Source organism: Lolium rigidum, chromosome 4 (genome assembly GCF_022539505.1).
Source record: "Lolium rigidum isolate FL_2022 chromosome 4, APGP_CSIRO_Lrig_0.1, whole genome shotgun sequence".
NCBI classification, from domain to species: Eukaryota; Viridiplantae; Streptophyta; class Magnoliopsida; order Poales; family Poaceae; genus Lolium; species Lolium rigidum.
The window spans coordinates 265,027,657-265,048,635 of record NC_061511.1 but is presented as its reverse complement, the minus strand read 5'-3'; the positions used below and the strand labels follow the sequence as shown (position 1 = coordinate 265,048,635).

The 20,979-nt window shown below is 44.7% G+C and overlaps 1 protein-coding gene across 1 annotated transcript; it reads right to left on the bottom strand.

Annotated features, from left to right (window-relative positions):
• Window positions 1-1,225: 1,225 nt before the first annotated feature.
• LOC124705439 (RING-H2 finger protein ATL66-like) lies at window positions 1,226-2,506 on the bottom strand. Its single transcript, XM_047237162.1, has one exon. It carries the CDS (start codon window positions 2,246-2,248, stop codon window positions 1,730-1,732), a length of 519 nt encoding a protein of 172 aa, XP_047093118.1. The 5' UTR covers window positions 2,249-2,506; the 3' UTR covers window positions 1,226-1,729.
• Window positions 2,507-20,979: the final 18,473 nt, after the last annotated feature.

Here is a 20,979-nt window from a genome sequence, read left to right as displayed (position 1 = left end):
TGGGGTCGCAGTAGCGCACCCCAACGACCAGAGTTCAAAATCTGTCAGGAATGAATTTCTGGAATTCTCACGTCGAGATCCCGCTTCTACTATATCATTTAGTGTCTAGTTCCTCCTAGCACTAATTCATTTTTTTTCATGTCCTCACCAAGTTAGCTTGGCGCGCCTCTTTGTCGCGGAAAAGACAGGGCGTCAACCACTGCCCTCCGATCCGGTTCATCAAATTGCACCTGGGAAAGATAGAGTGGGGGCCCACCACTAGCACTGACCACCGATGATGTGATTAGAGATAACCCCATCCGGTCTCCCTCCCTTTCATATCCAGCTTTAAAGTGAAATTAAAATACTGCTTTGCACCCGTCGAGTACAGCTACAAGTGAAAAAGCAATAGCACCAAATTTGTTATTCCCTCGTTTTTTTTTGTTAGGCCGCTACGAATTTTGAGGGAAATTTTTGACTAATTTGACAAAAAATAGTAGTTACTCAAAGTATATCATTAGGTTCATATTTAGAACATGTTTACAACAAATTTTTTTTGTCATATTCCCTCCTTGAAACATAAGTGTTGCTGCTTTGTTTAGATATAGGTGTATCAACACGACAGATATGTCCATGTCGACAAAGCAGCAATATATCCATATGAAGACAAAGCACTGATATTTATTTTGAAATCGGAGGAAATATAACTTATATTTCATTGGTTAAATTATTTGTCAAAAAATTGCCTTAAAATGCTTGCAGTCAAAATTTTGCCTTAAAATGCTAGTGGCCAGGGAGTATCCTTTTCAGCTTTTGCCAAGGGGATATCTTCCGGATACATCGGCCTGCTAGCTAGTTGCCTCCTTCTGGATCAGAGCGAATGTCCAAGTTGGAGGAGACGCGCGCCATGATGGATGCGAGCTTGACATGAGTGACTTCGAGTACGCGTGAGAACTAATCAAGTCTCGGTTAAAATATTTGCCTAGTGCTAGCTTAGCTAGATGTGGTACTGCCACTGCTGTTTATGATAACTCTAGCATCTAATCAAGCACACTTAGCAATTTAGCATAGCTCATCTTGTGCATTAAGAACAGCTAGCAAGCTGAAGATGTTCCCTAAATTAATTATAGTTGCAACGTTTGAAAAGATCCACCAAAGATGGTTGAAAATTAAAGAGCGTGTTCAGAACGGAGAGAGGGGTGAGGTGTTGCTTAGAGACTCAACCTCTGCAAAGCACGACATTAGATATATACAAATGCTTACAAAAACTACTTGAAAGTACAGATTACTATATGCAAACGCGATCAAGACAGGGACAAACACAGAGATCTTCAGACTAGTTAAACCACAGTTCGAGATTCCATTAGTTCCACAGCCAGTCAGCTGCCACCGCGTAGCATTCTTCTCCAGTCAGAAGACAAACTAATACTATGACGCGAGATACTTACTAGAGATAACCAATGTACAGCCTACACTAGTTCTCTTGTGGAGCCCTGAACAAACAAATTAAGCTGGGAAAGTGTCCGGCGTGGTGACCAGACCCCACGCCGGCCGGCGTGCAAAGAACGCCGCCCGTAGTGCCATTGCAAAGCTAGCCCTTGCCTTTGCGGCCGGCGGAGCCTCCACCAGACAACGAAGGACTTTCGGTTAGCCACATTGGCCATTTTGCTCTGTTAAACCGGACGGGCCAGCTTAACTTGTTGCGGTCAAGGCAGACATAAATGGCGCGAGTGGCTTACAGTTGAATGAATCACACCGGGGAGTCGGGGCTTCCGTTGCCGGCGATGGTGGCGGGACGGAGAATGGTGCGGCAGAGCGGGCAGCTGGGATGGGAGCGGAGCCAGTCGTCGACGCAGTCCGGGTGGAAGCGGTGGCCGCACTGAGGAAGCGCCTTCACCTTGTCCCCGGCCACCAGAGCGCTGATGCAGATCGAGCACTCCGCCTCCACGGCCTGCTCCTCCTCGGTGGAACGCTCTGGGATGTAGAGCGTGACGGGGAGCGCATTGATGGCGTCGTCGTCGAGTCCGGGGGGCGCTGGCGACGCCGCGGCGAACGAGGAGGCCTCGAGGTCATCAGCGCGGCGGCGCCTGCGGGTGCACGCCCAGCGGAGGTAGAGGCAGACGGCGACGAAGGCGACGAGGAGGAGTAGCAGGCCGACCAACAGCGGCACGGCGCGGCCGTGCAGCGCGAAGTTGCTGTCGTCGACGTCGCCGTACCGAACCTTCATCACCTGGTTCGTCGTCCCCGCCGCACCCTCCTGCGCGGCCATCGTTTAGCCGGAGCAAGTTCTTGCCTCCCCGCCGGCCGGCCGGTTCCTCCTGGGCGCAGCACGCACACACGCACACGGAAGGCTCGATCTGCGGGATCTTGTACTCACGCTCTCACGCTCACTGACGCCATGCGTAAACGCGTGGTAGTCAAAGGCAGCGAGCTAGCGCATGGGAGACTGCGCGGACGCGGCTGCCGGCCTTGTGGGATACGCGGTGGACGGAGCAGGCTGCAGGCGACGAAATTACCGCGTGAGTGGAGTGGAGTGGAGGTGAGGCCTGGCGAGCGAGCGACGCGCGAGGTCCGAGGAGGGCGTGGTTTAAAAAATCCATAGTCCTCGGCAGTCCCTTTTAAGGTCGAAAAAATGGCTCCCAGCCAGCTTCACTTCACACAGTGGGGCACGGCTATTGCTCCGGTGTCCCCCTCTCTAAACTTTATTCTATTTAGACGGCTAGGATCTGCTGATACCATTTCGTGGATTGACTTAACATGTGTGTTTGGTTCATGGACAAACATGTACAGGATGAGATGGGATAAAATATGTTTAATTAACGATTAATAGAAAAATATAAATATGCCATTAACACACCGGTTAATATGTAATTAACGGGTCCTTTTCCCTTTGTGGTGGAGGCCGGACCTAGCGGGCCGCCGCCTACCCGTGCCTAGCAAGGTCACTACCCGCACATACTTAGCGAGGCCGTTTCTTCGACTGGGTGTGGCGTAGACGTAGCAAGCTCGTTGCTCGCCACGCCATGGAGGCCGCCGCCGCCGAGCTAGGGAGCCATGTTGAAAATCAAGTCCGCCGCTTACCGCGCCCGGAGGCCGCCGATGTCGAGCCGGGGAGCCACGCGGAAAAGCAAGCCCACCGCTCGACGTGACATGGTGGCCGCCGCCGAGCCGGGAGCCACACATACGACGGTGACAGGTGTCGAAGTCGCGTCGACGGCCATGGATTCTCAGGCGGCTAGTGAGATTAGTCATGCAATTCACGGATCATATGGTTCAGCCTTTCTCAGAAATATTCGACTTTTGGGATGGGATCATCTATATTTTCTGGTCACGAACCAAACGCACGTTTACCACCTGAACGTCGTTCGCCAAGGGGGGGACACCGGAGCACAGCCCGTGGGGCACGGGCAGAACCTAGCCGCGAACAGACGAAGAAGAAAAGAAAAACCCTAGCCGGGAACAAATAATACTACCTCCATCCTAAAGCTTAAGATTTATATTTTTTGTGAAAAGTTAAATCAAGTAAAGTTTAACTAAATTTTTAAAACAATCTATAAACAAATATAATATTTTGTAGATATCATATAAAATTATATTTTATTATCTATTTAATTATATTAATTTTGTATTTTGCATGTTAATGATTTTTGGTAAAAATTTGGTCAAACTTGGCATAGTTTGACTTTCCAAAAATAATACAAATCTACTTTTGGGACGGAGGTAGTATGCAACTGGGTAGATGAGGGCATCGTTAGCGAGCAACCCAAACCAAAAATGGTCCGATTCTGTTTGTTTAGGTTGGTCGCGGATAAAAATATAGTTCGTGGTCTGGTCTACCATGTCAGTGTGCATAGCGACGCGACTCAACGTCTCTGCGTTGGTCACTTGGCCTACTGACCGTAGACAAACAAATGGGCTGGATTTGAATAAAGCTAAAGGCGCGTGAATATTTAATAAATATTTCATTCATTCGAACATAATTTACATAGAAAATAAGTAAAACCCTAATTCCAAGCACTGCTGTCTTCTTCGTCGTTGGAGAGGAGGTCGACAAATGGTGGAGGCGTCCACAACTCCTACTGCGCCCAAGCAAGCACCTCCGACAGCATGTACTGTGGCAGTTGTGGCACGTATCACGACAGAGTTGCTGGTGGTACGAATTGCATAAGAGGCGGCACCATCTAGCCTTCCCACACGACATGTGGCGGCTCGTGCGGCGGAAGTGGTGGTGGCGGTGGGAGAGAGGTGACGTGGTCCGCCACCATAGGCGGACCGAACAATCCCTAAGCCCGGGCCCGCCTAGGCTTCCGGCCTACTACGCAGCCTATTTTAATGAATATTACATATTTGGCCAAGGTGACTATACGCCCAGAATTGGTGAAAATCTTAAATCCGCCATTGTCTACCACCATGGCGATCAGCTGGACTACCTCTTCCGGACCGAGTCGGAAAGAGGCTGGGCCTCTTCCAGGCCCGGCCAGGAGTACTCAACATGTAGTAATTAATAAGAGAAGTTATGAACGTTTTGTCCAAGCCAATTTGTTTTTTATTTTTATAATCCCTAACCAAGGGAGTACTATGTAGCCTAAGTTACAAAGTATTATGTATTAAAATTTAATATGTTGATAGTACTCCTATATCTCATTGGCTATCTCTACGACTTTTTCCATTTTTCTTTAAAATCTGGAAATATGATTTTTAAAGCCGTAAAAGTAAAGACCTACTTGTAATTCTACCTCCGCGTTGAGTTTTCGTTTGGGAGACCGAAAACTCTCTTTGGATCTGAAGCTCCATGTAGCTTCTTTTTTCTTACACACAAAAAAATTGTATATAAAAGTGTCAAGCAAAACAAAACAAAAACAACATGTTGATACGTCTCAAACGTATCTATAATTTTTGATGCTCCATGCTTGTTTTACATCAATTCATATATGTTTTGTTCATATTTCGTTATACTTTTATAAGTTTTCCGCCACTAACCTATTAACAAGATGTCACAGTGTCAGTTCCATGTTTTCTACTATTTTTGTATTTCAGAAAAGTTGTACATGAAATATTCTCGGAATTAAACGAAATAAAAGCCGAAGTCAATATTTCTCCGTAACGAAGACTGAGTCCAGAGGGGAGTCGAAGGGAGGCAACAGGGCAGCCACGCCAGCCCTAGGCGCGGCCTGACCCTGGCTCGCGCCTAGGGGTGGTGTGGGCCACTCTGGCATCCACCGACATCGCCCCTCCGCCTATTTAAGCACGATATCGGGAAAACCTTGGATACCCGAGCCTCCATCCACGAAAATTTCTGCCGCGGGCGTCATTGCAGACTCTAGCTCGGGAGGGTTCTGAAGCTCTTCACGGCATCCTGCCGGAGGGAGAAATCATCATCGGAGGCATCTACATCGCCATGCCTGCCTCCGAAGTGATGCATGAGTAGTTCATCCCTAGACTATGAGTCCATAGCAGTAGCTAGATGGTTGTCTTCTCCAATTTGTGCCTCATTTTTAGATCTTGTAAGCTGCCCTACGTGATCAAGATCATCTTTATGTAATGCTACATGTTGTGTTTGCCGGGATCCGATGAATATTGTATACTATGTTGAGGTCGATTATATATTCATGTCATATGTTATTTGTGATCTTGCATGCTCTCCGTTGCTAGTAGATACTCTAGCTAAGTAGATGTTTGTGACTCCAAGAGGGGGTATTTATGCTCGATAGTAGGTTCATGCCTCTAGTTTTCTGGAAGAGTGACAATAACTTCTAAGATTGTAGATGTGTTGTTGCTACTAGGGAGAAAACAACAATGTTTAATCCGAGGATAATTCTATTGTTTACTTTACACACATTTCTTAATGCGATAATCTGTTGCCTGCAACTTAATACTGGAAGAGGTTCGAACGATAACCGGATGGTGGATTATTAGTCATAGACGCAGTTGAATTACTGTCTATGTATTATGTTGTATTGCCCAAACGAATCTCATAGTAATCATCTTATCATGTATGGTAGATATTCTGTCAATTGCACATCTGTAATTTATTCACCCAGCATGTTATTTATCTTTATGGAGAGACACCTCTAGTGAACTGTGGACCCCGGTCATTTCCTTTACCCTGATAAATTCAACCACTGCGATCCTGCTCTGTTTACTTTCCGCAAGTACTGTTTTCTTTAATTACTGCAAACATATCATTTCACTCGATACATTTAATCCTTTGTGTTCAGCAAAATCGGTAAGATTGACAATCTCACTGTAAGTTGGGGCAAATTATTTTGGTTGTATTGTGTGCAGGTTCCACATTGTTGTTGACGCCGGTAGTGCGCCCTGCCACTTGTCAGCTAGCAACACCTTCAAAATTCACGTATTTCTCTTACTGGTCGATTAAATCTTGGATTCTTACTGAGAAAAAACTTGTTGTTGTGCTCATCATACCTTCCTCTTGGGGTTCCCCAACGATGTGCAATCTGCGCTCATGACATGCACATAAGATTGTATTTTAAAGTTGTGTAAATTGTAATGCTAAAAAGCTTATATTTTGGGCAACACAAAAATAAAAAGTTTCACAAATTTAAGAGTTTGAAAATATCCTCTGTTCACTATACTAAGATCTTTAGTTTTGCCCATTTTGTGTAGTCTAAAGTTAGGTATTTTGTATTCAGATTTTACACAGTTTTAGGATACATCCCTAGATACATCTTGATTTTTTCGTACTTTCTTTAAACTTCCGAATATGGTTTCCATTTCCTTTCTAAAAAATGTGCTAGCTCGAGCTCCAAAAGTACACTCTTGAGAGACATCCAAAACCATAAATTTTATATCGATAAAAGGCACTTAAATACCTGACTTTAAATTAATAATTAAAGACCCATGCAGCCAGATTTATTGCAGGATGCTCAAGAATAGAGAACAAAGCAATGAAATTACAAGCAATATACTACGAAGAATAACTTGAACAACGTTAGCATCTTCCGCGATCAGCAGACCGGAACAAGAGGAAGCCGACATGAGTAACTTGACTAGGATAGCATCTAGGAACCGAGAACTGCAACTTCATCCTGTTCATCGCCGAGAAGGCATCCTGGCTCCTCGTCTTGGCTCGAAGGACACCGTTCTGCCTGCCGATGGAGGGGCTCCCCTGAACATGGATGAACTCTGACGCTTAGGTCTGAGGAAGACGAATCCTAGCAGGCCCAACACCCTACCACACACACCTTGGGTAAATCTACATTAGTCACTAGTGCGGAGAACGACCACATGAGAGAAGTAGCTCCTCGAGAGGTTGCAGAAGAAGATAGCAAGTAGCAGCCACTAGAAGTGCTGAATGACACAGGACTGACCGGTGGTTGTACATGAAGTTGTCCCTAAGACCACCTCGGCAACTCTGCCGTCAACGACATTGGGGAACCATTCACTCACCACCTAGACATGTCGGCGACAAGCCCAGGTCAACAAAGATGCATGAGACAGTAATGGCACCCAAAACCGCCGAGGTCCGCTAGGAACTTGAATAAGCCGCTTGCACCGCCATCCACTAGTCATCGGCACACCGCCACACACATCATGCATGCCCACAACCCCAAGCTCTGAATACTACACCATCAACAAGTATTAATGCGGCGCCCACGGCACAACCATGGCCTAGTCGAGAAGTAAGATTTTCACCGAGGAAACTAGGGGGAAGGGCGAGGGACAGTACGTCGACGGTGCCCCTAGCGAGGAAGGAAACACACATAGGCGGTATCCCATCGAGACCGACACCACTAGTTAGGGACATCTTCCGGTTTCATAACCTTGTCGTAGACACCTCAGCCGGTCCTAGAGCCGTTACCACTGGCCACACAACCAGCGAGGTGGGACGCATCTGAGGTGAGTGGGATTGTAGTCTTCCTATCTTGTGTCGAAAATCACCGAGGAGGCCCCCGAGCAATGGCTAGCACCCTCAGGCTCCACGCCGTCCACACGACCCTAGAGCCAGACCGCATCCGCAAGTACAGCTAGCTCACCGCCGAGCTGGTGTCGTCTCTCCAAAAGAGCCCACCACCTCTCAAATCGAAAGCCCTCCGTGAAGAAGCGGCGAGATCTCTACCGCCACCATCCTCAACGAGCCCATGAACTTTCTCGGCAACTACCCCTGGTGGCGCCGAGGTGAGGGTTTTATGGGAAGGAGGCCGACGATGGGCTAGGGTTTAGTTGCCAACCGTGTCGCCCCGTAGCGAGCGACACGTGGGCAAAAGAATCAAAGTAACCAAAATCATTAATAGCTAGCTATAGCCCTAATTAGACCCTAATTTACCCGCTAAACTTCCCAAAATGAAATATTTCACATCCAATGAATTAGGTTATTTTTCATCGTTTCTGAAGTTATTTAATGTTTTCTAAATTTTTGTTTGATAAAATTTGTGATTTGAATAGCTGAATACTTATTTGAAATTAAATAGTTGAATTAGTTTGGTTAGTTATAATTTGTCCCTTTTTGGCAATGTATGGCTGAAATTTTCCATGTTTTAAAAATCAATTTTTTTGTCCGAGGGATATTTTTTCTTTTTTTGGCAACCAATAACATATATATTTATAGTAGTAAATAGTACATGGTAGAGATACACGAGCTAGCTTTAATGATTACAAAATAAAGTCTATAAGAAACAATCAAATCTTCAAGGTTTTCAAACTCTTTCTTCTCCCATGATACTCTTGTTTTTATTTCAAAAGCATCCCAAAATAGATATCAAACCATAGACATTTAGATACCAAGGAATATTCTCTCATAACTTTTATTTGTGCCGCAATACCAAGGCTATGTGTACATGCGCAAACATTAAAGTAGTCAATCAATATCCTCAAGAGTACCAACACCAGTATAGCAGGGAAAAACCGAACAACTTGATCGACGTCGCTGGAAGGCCGAGAGTACGAATCACCATTGTCGAGAACGTAATAGCCATGATAAATATTGCAAGCACAAACCTCCACGTGGCAATCATGAGAAAAGATCTAAAATCTATCTGACGAAGCAAGATCTGAAGATCCATATGATACGTCTCCGACGTATCGATAATTTCTTATGTTCCATGCCACATTATTGATGATATCTACATGTTTTATACACATTATATGTCGTATTTATGCATTTTCCGGCACTAACCTATTAACGAGATGCCGAAGAGCCGATTGTTGTTTTCTGCTGTTTTTGGTTTCAGAAATCCTAGTAAGGAAATATTCTCGGAATTGGACGAAATCAACGCCCGGGGTCCTATTTTTGCACGAATCTTCCAGAAGACCGAGGGGGAAAGGAAGTGGGGCCACGAGGCACCGCCATAACAGGGCAGCGCGGCCCAGGTCTTGGCCGCGCGGCCCTGGTGTGTGGGGCCCTCGTGTGGCCCCCCGCGTTGCCCTTCCGCCTACTTAAAGCCTTCATCGCGAAACCCCCGGTACCGAGAGCCACGATACGGAAAACCTTCCAGAGACGCCGCCGCCGCCAATCCCATCTCGGGGATTCAGGAGATCGCCTCCGGCACCCCGCCGGAGAGGGGAATCATCTCCCGGAGGACTCTTCACCGCCATGGTCGCCTCCGGAGTGATGAGTGAGTAGTTCACCCCTGGACTATGGGTCCATAGCAGTAGCTAGATGGTCGTCTTCTCCTCATGTGCTTCATTGTCGGATCTTGTGAGCTGCCTAACATGATCAAGATCATCTATCTCGTAAATCTATATGTTGTGTTTGTCGGGATCCGATGGATAGAGAATACTATGTTATGTTGATTATCAATCTATTACCTATGTGTTGTTTATGATCTTGCATGCTCTCCGTTATTAGTAGAGGCTCGGCCAAGTTTTTGCTCTTAACTCCAAGAGGGAGTATTTATGCTCGATAGTGGGTTCATGCCTCCATTAAATCTGGGACAGTGACGAGAAAGTTCTAATGTTGTGGATGTGCTTGTTGCCACTAGGGATAAAACATTGATGCTATGTCCGAGGATGTAGTTATTGATTACATTACGCACCATACTTAATGCAATTGTCTATTGTTTTGCAACTTAATACTGGAAGGGGTTCGGATGATAACCTGAAGCTGAACTTTTTAGGCATAGATGCATGCTGGATAGCGGTCTATGTACTTTGTCGTAATGCCCAATTAAATCTCACAATACTCATCATATCATGTATGTGCATGGTCATGCCCTCTCTATTTGTCAATTGCCCGACTGTAATTTGTTCACCCAACATGCTCTTTATCTTATGGGAGAGACACCTCTAGTGAACTGTGGACCCCGGTCCATTCTTTTACATTGAATACAATCTATCGCAATACTTATTCTACTCGTTTTCTGCAAACAATCATCATCCACACTATACATCTAATCCTTTGTTACAGCAAGCCGGTGAGATTGACAACCTCACTGTTTCGTTGGGGCAAAGTACTTTGGTTGTGTTGTGCAGGTTCCACGTTGGCGCCGGAATCCCTGGTGTTGCGCTGCACTACATCTCGCCGCCATCAACCTTCAACGTGCTTCTTGGCTCCTCCTGATTCGATAAACCTTGGTTTCTTTCTGAGGGAAAACTTGCCGCTGTACGCATCACACCTTCCTCTTGGGGTTCCCAACGGACGCGTGATGTACGCGTATCACCATACATATAATAGAATTGCAATCTCTCAGCACCACCATTAACGTCGGGAAGAGGATCTCTGATACGTCTCCGACGTATCGATAATTTCTTATGTTCCATGCCACATTATTGATGATATCTACATGTTATATGCACATTTTATGTCATATTTATGCATTTTCTGGAACTAACCTATTAACAAGATGCCGAAGTGCCAGTTCCTCGTTTTCTGCTGTTTTTGGTTTCGAAATCCTAGTAACGAAATATTCTCGGAATCGGACGAAATCAACGCCCGGGTTCCTATTTTTCCCGGAACCATCCAGAACACCCGAGAGCCGCGGAGGGAAGCCCGGGGGCCCCACACCACACCCCGGCGCGGCCGGAGGGGGGCCACGCCGCCCTATGGTGTGGTGGCCCCGAGCCCCTCCAAGGCTGCCCTTCCGCCTATTTAAAGCCTCCGTCGCGAAAACCCTATTACGGAGGACGAAACCCACAGAAACCTTCCAGAGCCGCCGCCATCGCGAAGCCAAGATCTGGGGGACAGGAGTCTCTGTTTCCGGCACCCTGCCGGAGCGGGGAAGTGCCCCCGGAAGGCTTCTCCATCGACACCGCTGCCATCTCCACCGCCATCTTCATCACCGCTGCTGCTCCCATGAGGAGGGAGTAGTTCTCCATCGAGGCTCGGGGCTGTACCGGTAGCTATGTGGTTCATCTCTCTCCTATGTACTTCAATACAATAATCTCATGAGCTGCCTTACATGATTGAGATTCATATGATGATGCTTGTAATCTAGATGTCACTATGCTAGTTAAGTGAGTTTTACTTATGTGATCTCCGGAGACTCCTTGTCCCACGTGTGTAAAGGTGACAGTGTGTGCACCGTGTGGGTCTCTTAGGCTATATTTCACAGAATACTTACTCACTATTATGAATGGCGTAGTGAAGTGCTTATTTATATCTCTTTATGATTGCAATGTGTTTTGTATCACAATTTATCTATGTGCTACTCTAGCAATGTTATTAAAGTAGTTTTATTCCTCCCGCACGGTGTAATGGTGACAGTGTGTGCATCCGTGTTAGTACTTGGCGTATGCTATGATCATGATCTCTTGTAGATTATGAAGTTAACTATTGCTATGATAGTATTGATGTGATCTATTCCTCCTACATAGTGTGAAGGTGACAGTGTGCATGCTGTGTTAGTACTTGGTTTAGTTGTGTCGATCTTTCATGCACTCTAAGGTTATTTAAATATGAACATTGAATTGTGGAGCTTGTTAACTCCGGCATTGAGGGTTCGTGTAATCCTACGCAATGTGTTCACCATCCAACAAGAGTGTAGAGTATGCATTTATCTATTCTGTTATGTGATCAATGTTGAGAGTGTCCACTAGTGAAAGTGTAATCCCTAGGCCTTGTTCCTAAATATCGCTATCGCTGCTTGTTTCATTGTTTCTATCGTGTTACTACTGCTGCAATACTACCACCATCAACTACACGCCGACAAGCTATTTTCCGGCACCGTTCCTACTGCTCATACTTATTTATACCACCTGTATTTCACTATCTCTTCGCCGAACTAGTGCACCTATTAGGTGTGTTGGGGACACAAGAGACTTCTTGCTTTGTGGTTGCAGGGGTTGCATGAGAGGGATATCTTTGACCTCTTCCTCCCCGAGATCGATAAACCTTGGGTGATCCACTTAAGGGAAACTTGCTGATGTTCTACAAACCTCTCGCTCTTGGAGGCCCAACACTTGTCTACAAGAATAGAAGCTCCCGTAGACATCAAGCACTTTTCTCGGCGCCGTTGCCGGGGAGGAAAGGTAAAAGGTACTCACACTCCGGATCTCGGCTACTAAGCTATTTTCGCCGTTGTAAGTACTCGAAGCTATTTCCTTTAGATCCTGCAATTGCATCTTTTTGTTTCTTGTTTACACTAGTTTGGCATAATGGACAACAATGGGCTTCTTATTCTATTTCCTGATTTAAAACATGGATTGTTTGATGCGAAAATTAAAAAACCTATGAAATCTTATTTGCATGCTCGGTAGTAATATTAGTATGAACGCTTTGAACACCATTGTTGATAATGATATAGAAAGTTCTAAGCTTGGGGAAGCTGGTTTTCATGATCTTTTTAGTCCCCCAAGCATTGAGGAGAAAATTTTCTTTGATGATACTTTGCCTCCTATTTATGATGATTATAATGATAGTGGTCTTTTGGTGCCACCTACTATGGAGAGTAAATTTTGTTGTGATTATACTATGCCTCCTACACTTGATGAGAATAATAATGATAGCTACTTTGTTGAATTTGCTCCCACTACAACTAATAAAATTGATTATGCTTATGTGGAGAGTAATAATTTTATGCATGAGACTCATGATAAGAATGCTTTATGTGATAGTTATATTGTTGAGTTTGCTCATGATGCTACCGAAAGTTATTATGATAGAGGAAAATATGGTTGTAGAAATTTTCATGTTACTAAAATGCCTCTCTATGTGCTGAAATTTTTGAAGCTACACTTGTTTTATCTTCCTATGCTTGTTACTTTGCTCTTCATGAACTTGTTTATTTACAAGATTCCTATGCATAGGAAGCATGTTAGAATTAAATTTGTTTTGAATTTGCTTCTTGATGCTCTCTTTTGCTTCATACTCTATTTTTCATGTGAGCATCATTAAAACTGCTGAGCCCATCTTAACGGCTATAAAGAAAGAACTTCTTGGGAGATAACCCATGTGTTATTTTGCTACAGTACTTTGTTTTATATTTGTGTCTTGGAAGTTGTTTACTACTGTAGCAACCTCTCCTTATCTTAGTTTTGTGTTTTGTTGTGCCAAGTAAAGTCGTTGATAGCAAGGTTGATACTAGATTTGGATTACTGCGCAGAAATAGATTTCTTTGCTGTCACGAATCTGGGTCTAATTCTCTGTAGGTAACTCAGAAAATTATGCCAATTTACGTGAGTGATCCTCAGATATGTACGTAACTTTTATTCAATTTGGGCATTTTCATCTGAGCAAGTCTGGGGCCCTTTTAAAATTCGTCTTTACGGACTGTTCTGTTTTGACAGATTCTGCCTTTTATTTCGCATTGCCTCTTTCCTGTGTTGGATGGATTTCTTTGTTCCATTACCTTCCAGTAGCTTTGAGCAATGTCCAGAAGTTTTAAGAATGATTGTGTCACCTATGAACATGTGAATTTTCAATTATGCACTAACCCTCTAATGAGTTTGTTTCGAGTTTGGTGTGGAGGAAGTTTTCAAGGGTCAAGAGAGGAGGATGATATACTATGATCAAGAAGAGTGAAGAGTCTAAGCTTGGGGATGCCCGGTGGTTCATCCCTGCATATTTCAAGAAGACTCAAGCATCTAAGCTTGGGGATGCCCAAGGCATCCCCTTCTTCATCGACAACTTATCAGGTTTCTTCTCTTTTTTTTTGAGAGAAACTGTGAGGCAAAGCCTCACAGCAATTTATTTATTTATAAACAAAGTTACAAAGTTACCAGTGTACAAAAAACAAAAAGAGGAAAAGGGTCAAAACAACTAGGGTAAAGCATCAATCCATGCCTGCAGCTGAGATACATGTTTCTGTTTGACCCTATGCTTATGTAGAGATACTTCATGGATAAAATCTCTCCTCCATGCTCTGAAAGAAGGTCTTGTGTGCTGGAAGATCAGACCATTTCTTTGTTTCCAAATGTGCCAAGCTGCTAAGATAACCACCTCAGTGAAAAATGGCTTCCCAAACTCCTTCCTGGCCTGTATGAATTTCTCCTCAATTGTATCCCCAACCGACCAATCAATCTGTAAATAGTTCCAAACCCTTATGCTAAAAACACATTCAAAGAACAAATGTATCCTGTCCTCATAACAATGTGCAGGACAAAGAACACAATGGTATTCATCCGTGACATTCCAATGTCTTCTTTTAATCATGTCCTTGGTGTTAAGCCTATCACTAATTAGCAACCAGGCAAACACTTTTATTTTCAGCAAACATTGACTCTTCCAGATCCATCCATATACCTTACTACAGGTAAAACCTCTGAAACTATGCTGATAGAAACGTTTAGCAGAATAAGTTCCATCCTTCCATATAGTTTTCCATTCATCTCTTCCATCAGGTTGCAAAACCACACCTTGAATCAGCTCCTGCAAATCCACAAGCTCAGTGGCTGCCTGTTGTGACAAAGGCCTTTCAAACAAAACATTGATGTCAGTTAGAAGCAAAGCCTCCTTGACCGATATCGTCTGATTCACTGTGTAAGAGTAAAGCCTGGGAAATCTCTCCTGAGGACAAACACCATTCCACTTATCTGCCCAAAACAAAGTTGTGTGCTTTTATTCTCTTGAAACTATATTTTTATTCGGCCACATCTTATGTACTTTACTTGGAGCGTCTGTGTGCTTTTATTTTTGTTTTGTTATTTTCATTCTCTGAATAAATACATGCTTCTGTGGGAGAGAGACATGCTCCGCTGGTTCATATGAACACATGTGTTCTTAGCTTTTAATGTTCATGGCGAAGGTTAAAACTGCTTCGTTCATTTTTATATGGTTGGAAACGGAAAATGCTACATGTAGTAATTGGTAAAATGTCTTGGATAATGTGATACTTGGCAATTGTTGTGCTCATGTTTAAGCTCTTGCATCATATACTTTGCACCCATTAATGGAGAAACACATAGAGCTTGCTAATTTGGTTTGCATATTCGGTTTCTCTAAAGTCTAGATAATATCTAGTATTGAGTTTTGAACAACAAGGAAGACGGTGTAGATTCTTATAATGTTTATAATATGTCTTTTATGTGAGTTTTGCTGCACCGTTCATCCTTGTGTTTGTTTCAAATAACCTTGCTAGCCTAAACCTGGAATCGAGAGGGATTACTTCTCATGCATCCAAAATCCTTGAGCCAACCACTATGCCATTTGTGTCCACCATACCTACCTACTACATGGTATTTCTCCGCCATTCCAAAGTAAATTGCTTGAGTGCTACCTTTAAAATTCCATCATTCACCTTTGCAATATATAGCTCATGGGACAAATAGCTTAAAAACTATTGTGGTATTGAATATGTACTTATGCACTTTATCTCTTATTAAGTTGCTTGTTGTGCGATAACCATGTTTCTGGGGACGCCATCAAGTATTCTTTGTTGAATATCATGTGAGTTGCTATGCATGTCTGTCTTGTCTGAAGTAAGAGAGATCTACCACCTTATGGTTGGAGCATGCATATTGTTAGAGAAGAACATTGGGCCGCTAACTAAAGCCATGATTCATGGTGGAAGTTTCAGTTTTGGACATATATCCTCAATCTCATATGAGAACACTAATTGTTGCCACATGCTTATGCATTAAAGAGGAGTCCATTATCTGTTGTCCATGTTGTCCCGGTATGGATGTCTAAGTTGAGAATAATCAAAAGCGAGAAATCCAAAATGCGAGCTTTCTCCTTAGAGCTTTGTACAGGCGGCATGGAGGTACCCCATTGTGACACTTGGTTAAAACATGTGTATTGCAATGATCCGGTAGTCCAAGCTAATTAGGACAAGGTGCGGGCACTATTAGTATACTATGCATGAGGCTTGCAACTTGTAGGATATAATTTACATGATACATATGCTTTATTACTACCGTTGACAAAATTGTTCCATGTTTTCAAAATAAAAGCTCTAGCACAAATATAGCAATCGATGCTTTCCTCTTCGAAGGACCATTCTCTTTACTTTTATGTTGAGTCAGTTCACCTATCTCTCTCCACCTCAAGAAGCAAACACTTGTGTGAAGCTGTGCATTGATTCCTACATACTTGCATATTGCACTTGTTATATTACTCTATGTTGACAATTATCCATGAGATATACATGTTATAAGTTGAAAGCAACCGCTGAAACTTAATCTTCCTTTGTGTTGCTTCAATACCTTTACTTTGATTTATTGCTTTATGAGTTAACTCTTATGCAAGACTTATTGATGCTTGTCTTTAAGTACTATTCATGAAAGTCTTTGCTTTATGATTCAGTTGTTTACTCATGTCATTACCATTGTTTTGATCGCTGCATTCATTACATATGTTTACAATATGATCAAGTTTATGATGGCATGTCACTCCAGAAATTATCTTTGTTATCGTTTACCTGCTCGGGACGAGCGAGAACTAAGCTTGGGGATGCGATACGTCTCCGACGTATCGATAATTTCTTATGTTCCATGCCACATTATTGATGATATCTACATGTTATATGCACATTTTATGTCATATTTATGCATTTTCCGGAACTAACCTATTAACAAGATGCCGAAGTGCCGGTTCTCGTTTTCTGCTGTTTTTGGTTTCAGAAATCCTAGTAACGAAATATTCTCGGAATCGGACGAAATCAACGCTCGGGTTCCTATTTTTCCCGGAACCATCCAGAATACCCGAGAGCCGCCAGAGGGAAGCCACGGGGGCCCCACACCACACCCTGGCGCGGCCGGAGGGGGGCCGCGCCGCCCTATGGTGTGGTGGCCCCAGGCCCCCTACGAGGCTGCCCTTCCGCCTATTTAAAGCCTCCGTCGCGAAAACCCTATTACGGAGGACGAAACCCACGAGAAACCTTCCGGAGCCGCCGCCATCGCGAAGCCAAGATCCGGGGGACAGGAGTCTCTGTTCCGGCACCCTGCCGGAGCGGGGAAGTGCCCCCGGAAGGCTTCTCCATCGACACCGCTGCCATCTCCACCGCCATCCTCATCAACGCTGCTGCTCCCATGAGGAGGGAGTAGTTCTCCATCAAGGCTCGGGGCTGTACTGGTAGCTATGTGGTTCATCTCTCTCCTATGTACTTCAATACAATAATCTCATGAGCTGCCTTACATGATTGAGATTCATATGATGATGCTTGTAATCTAGATGTCACTATGCTAGTTAAGTGAGTTTTACTTATGTGATCTCCGGAGACTCCTTGTCCCACGTGTGTAAAGGTGACAGTGTGTGCACCGTGTGGGTCTCTTAGGCTATATTTCACAGAATACTTACTCACTGTTATGAATGGCGTAGTGAAGTGCTTATTTATATCTCTTTATGATTGCAATGTGTTTTGTATCACAATTTGTCTATGTGCTACTCTAGCAATGTTATTAAAAGTAGTTTTATTCCTCCTGCACGGTGTAATGGTGACAGTGTGTGCATCCGTGTTAGTACTTGGCGTATGCTATGATCATGATCTCTTGTAGATTATGAAGTTAACTATTGCTATGATAGTATTGATGTGATCTATTCCTCCTACATAGTGTGAAGGTGACGAGTGTGCATGCTTGTGTTAGTACTTGGTTTAGTCGTGTCGATCTTTCATGCACTCTAAGGTTATTTAAATATGAACATTGAATTGTGGAGCTTGTTAACTCCGGCATTGAGGGTTCGTGTAATCCTACGCAATGTGTTCATCATCCAACAAGAGTGTAGAGTATGCATTTATCTATTCGTTATGTGATCAATGTTGAGAGTGTCCACTAGTGAAAGTGTAATCCCTAGGCCTTGTTCCTAAATATCGCTATCGCTGCTTGTTTACTTGTTTCTTTGTGTTACTACTGCTGCAATACTACCACCATCAACTACACGCCAGCAAGCTATTTTCTGGCACCGTTGCTACTTCTCATACTTATTTATACCACTTGTATTTCACTATCTCTTCGCCGAACTAGTGCACCTATTAGGTGTGTTGGGGACACAAGAGACTTCTTGCTTTGTGGTTGCAGGGTTGCATGAGAGGGATATCTTTGACCTCTTCCTCCCTGAGATCGATAAACCTTGGGTGATCCACTTAAGGGAAACTTGCTGCTGTTCTACAAACCTCTGCTCTTGGAGGCCCAACACTGTCTACAAGAATAGAAGCTCCCGTAGACATCAATCTCATCGTCAAACGAAGAGTCGAATGCCACTTATTGTAGACGGTATCATCCCCATCGAAGCGAAGGCCAAGAAGAAGAAAATACCAAAACCCTAATCTAATCTATGAAAGCACTGCTTTTATTAAAAATTCCACGTATAGATCAGGTTCTCCACCCCTCCTAACACTGATGAGACCGGGCAAAGGAGAAGGAACCAATCTATGGAGGGGATGGAGGTGGAGAATATGTTAGGTTCTAAGAAGGTTGCGACCGATGCTACCTCAACGATCGACACCCTCCGCCGCCCGTGGTCGTGCTCCTCCCGCCGGCCGGCATGGACGCGGCTGCCTCACGCCATCGTGGTCCTCCCTCCGACCGGCACGGACATGGCAGCCTCGCACCGTCATGGTCCTCCCGCCGGCCGACACGGACGCGGCCGCCTCGTGCCCTCCCCCACTCGTGGCACCGTGGTCCTCCCGACGGCCGGCACGGATGCGCCCGCCTTACACCCTCCTCCGCTCGCGCTACCGTCATCTTCGTGCTCCACCGTTGGCCGACATATCCCAAATCTGCCGGTGTATGTTCCTTTTTTTGTGTGCATAGATCTTTTTGTCGAATTTACATGGATCATCTTATCGAATTTACATGGATCTGCCAAGAACTTCACATGGATTTACATGGATATTTTTATGGAACTTACATGGATCTATGAAGAACTTAACATGGATATTTTTATGGGATAAAGTTTAATTATAACAATTATTGAAGAACTTCATATTCCCATAAAAGATCCATAACAAGATTGTAAGGAACTTCAAAAAAATGCGATCTGAACTTTATGATGACTAAAGTGGATCCACAGTGTAACCTGTCACTTGTGAAGAACTTCACAAACTAAGAGGACCTCCTGCTAGAAATTGGATAAATAATATGGACTTCTTCGCAAAACAACTTCACCAATCTTGATGCACTTTTATGCACTAGACGGTGTAGGATAAGGTTCGGGCGCCCGAACGTCTTGAGAAAATGCACATTACATGAAGTTCGGGCGCCCAAACCTTATCGCTTGCCGTCAAGAGGAAGGGAGATTCACGCTAGATCATTTAGCAAAAAGACCCCTGTACTTTTTTGGAATCAGGAAGTAGCCCAACATACGTGTATAAAATCTCCAAAATAGGTTCAAACCCTAAAAAAATCCCCCACTGCTCCTGTCGCCGCCTCCTTGCTCCAGCGACCATCGCTGCCTCGACGATCGACGCCCTCCACTGCTCGTGGTCGTGGTCTTCCTGCCGGCCGGCATGGACGCGGCCGCCTCACGCTGTCGTGGTCCTCCCGGCGGCCGGCACGGACACGGCCGCCTCGCGCCGTCGTGGTCCTCCCGCCGGCCGGCACGGACGCGGCCACCTCGTGCCCTCCCCCACTCGTGGCGTCGTGGTCTGATACGTCTCCAACGTATCGATAATTTCTTGTGTTCCATGCCACATTATTGATGTTATCTACATGTTTTATGCACACTTTATGTCATATTCGTGCATTTTCTGGAACTAACCTATTAACAAGATGCCGAAGTGCCGGTTCTCGTTTTCTGCTGTTTTTGGTTTCAGAAATCCTAGTAACGAAATATTCTCGGAATCGGACGAAATCAACGCCAAAGTTCCTATTTTACCCGGAAGCCTCCAGAACACTCGAGAGCTGCCAGAGATGGGCCAGGGGGGGCCCACACCACACCTGGGGCGGGCCGGGCCCCGGCCGCGCCACCGGTGGTGAGGGCACCCCGGTGACCCCCTGCGCCGCCTCTTCGCCTATAAGAAGCCCCTGGATCGGAAAACCCGAGACCAATTGACGAAACCCACGAAACCTTCCGGAGCCGCCGCCATCGCGAAGCCAAGATCCGGGGGACAGGATCTCTGTTCCGGCACCTCGCCGGAGCGGGGAAGTGCCCCCGGAAGGCTTCTCCATCGACACCGCTGCCATCTCCACCGCCATCTTCATCACCGCTGCTGCTCCCATGAGGAGGGAGTAGTTCTCCATCGAGGCTCGGGGCTGTACCGGTAGCTATGTGGTTCATCTCTCTCCTATGTGCTACAATACAATAATCTCATGAGCTGCCTTACATGATTGAGATTCATATGATGATGCTTGTAATCTAGATGTCATTATGCTAGTCAAGTGAGTTTTACTTATGTGATCTCCGGAGACTCCTCGTCCCACGTGTGTAAAGGTGACGAGTGTGTGCACCGTGTGGGTCTCTTAGGCTAGATTTCACAGAATACTTATTCACCGTTGAATGGCATAGTGAGGTGCTTATTTATATCTCTTTATGATTGCAATGTGTTTGTATCACAATTTATCTATGTGCTACTCTAGTGATGTGTTATTAAAGTAGTTTTATTCCTCCTACACGTGTGTAAAGGTGACAGTGCGTGCACCGTGTTAGTACTTGGTTTATGCTATGATCATGATCTCTTGGAGATTGCGAAGTTAACTATTGCTATGATAATATTGATGTGATCTATT

Excerpts from the sequence above, each read along its gene's own strand:
- LOC124705439 (XM_047237162.1), bottom strand. The coding sequence starts at position 2,248 with ATGGCCGCGCAGGAGGGTGCGGCGGGGACGACGAACCAGGTGATGAAG.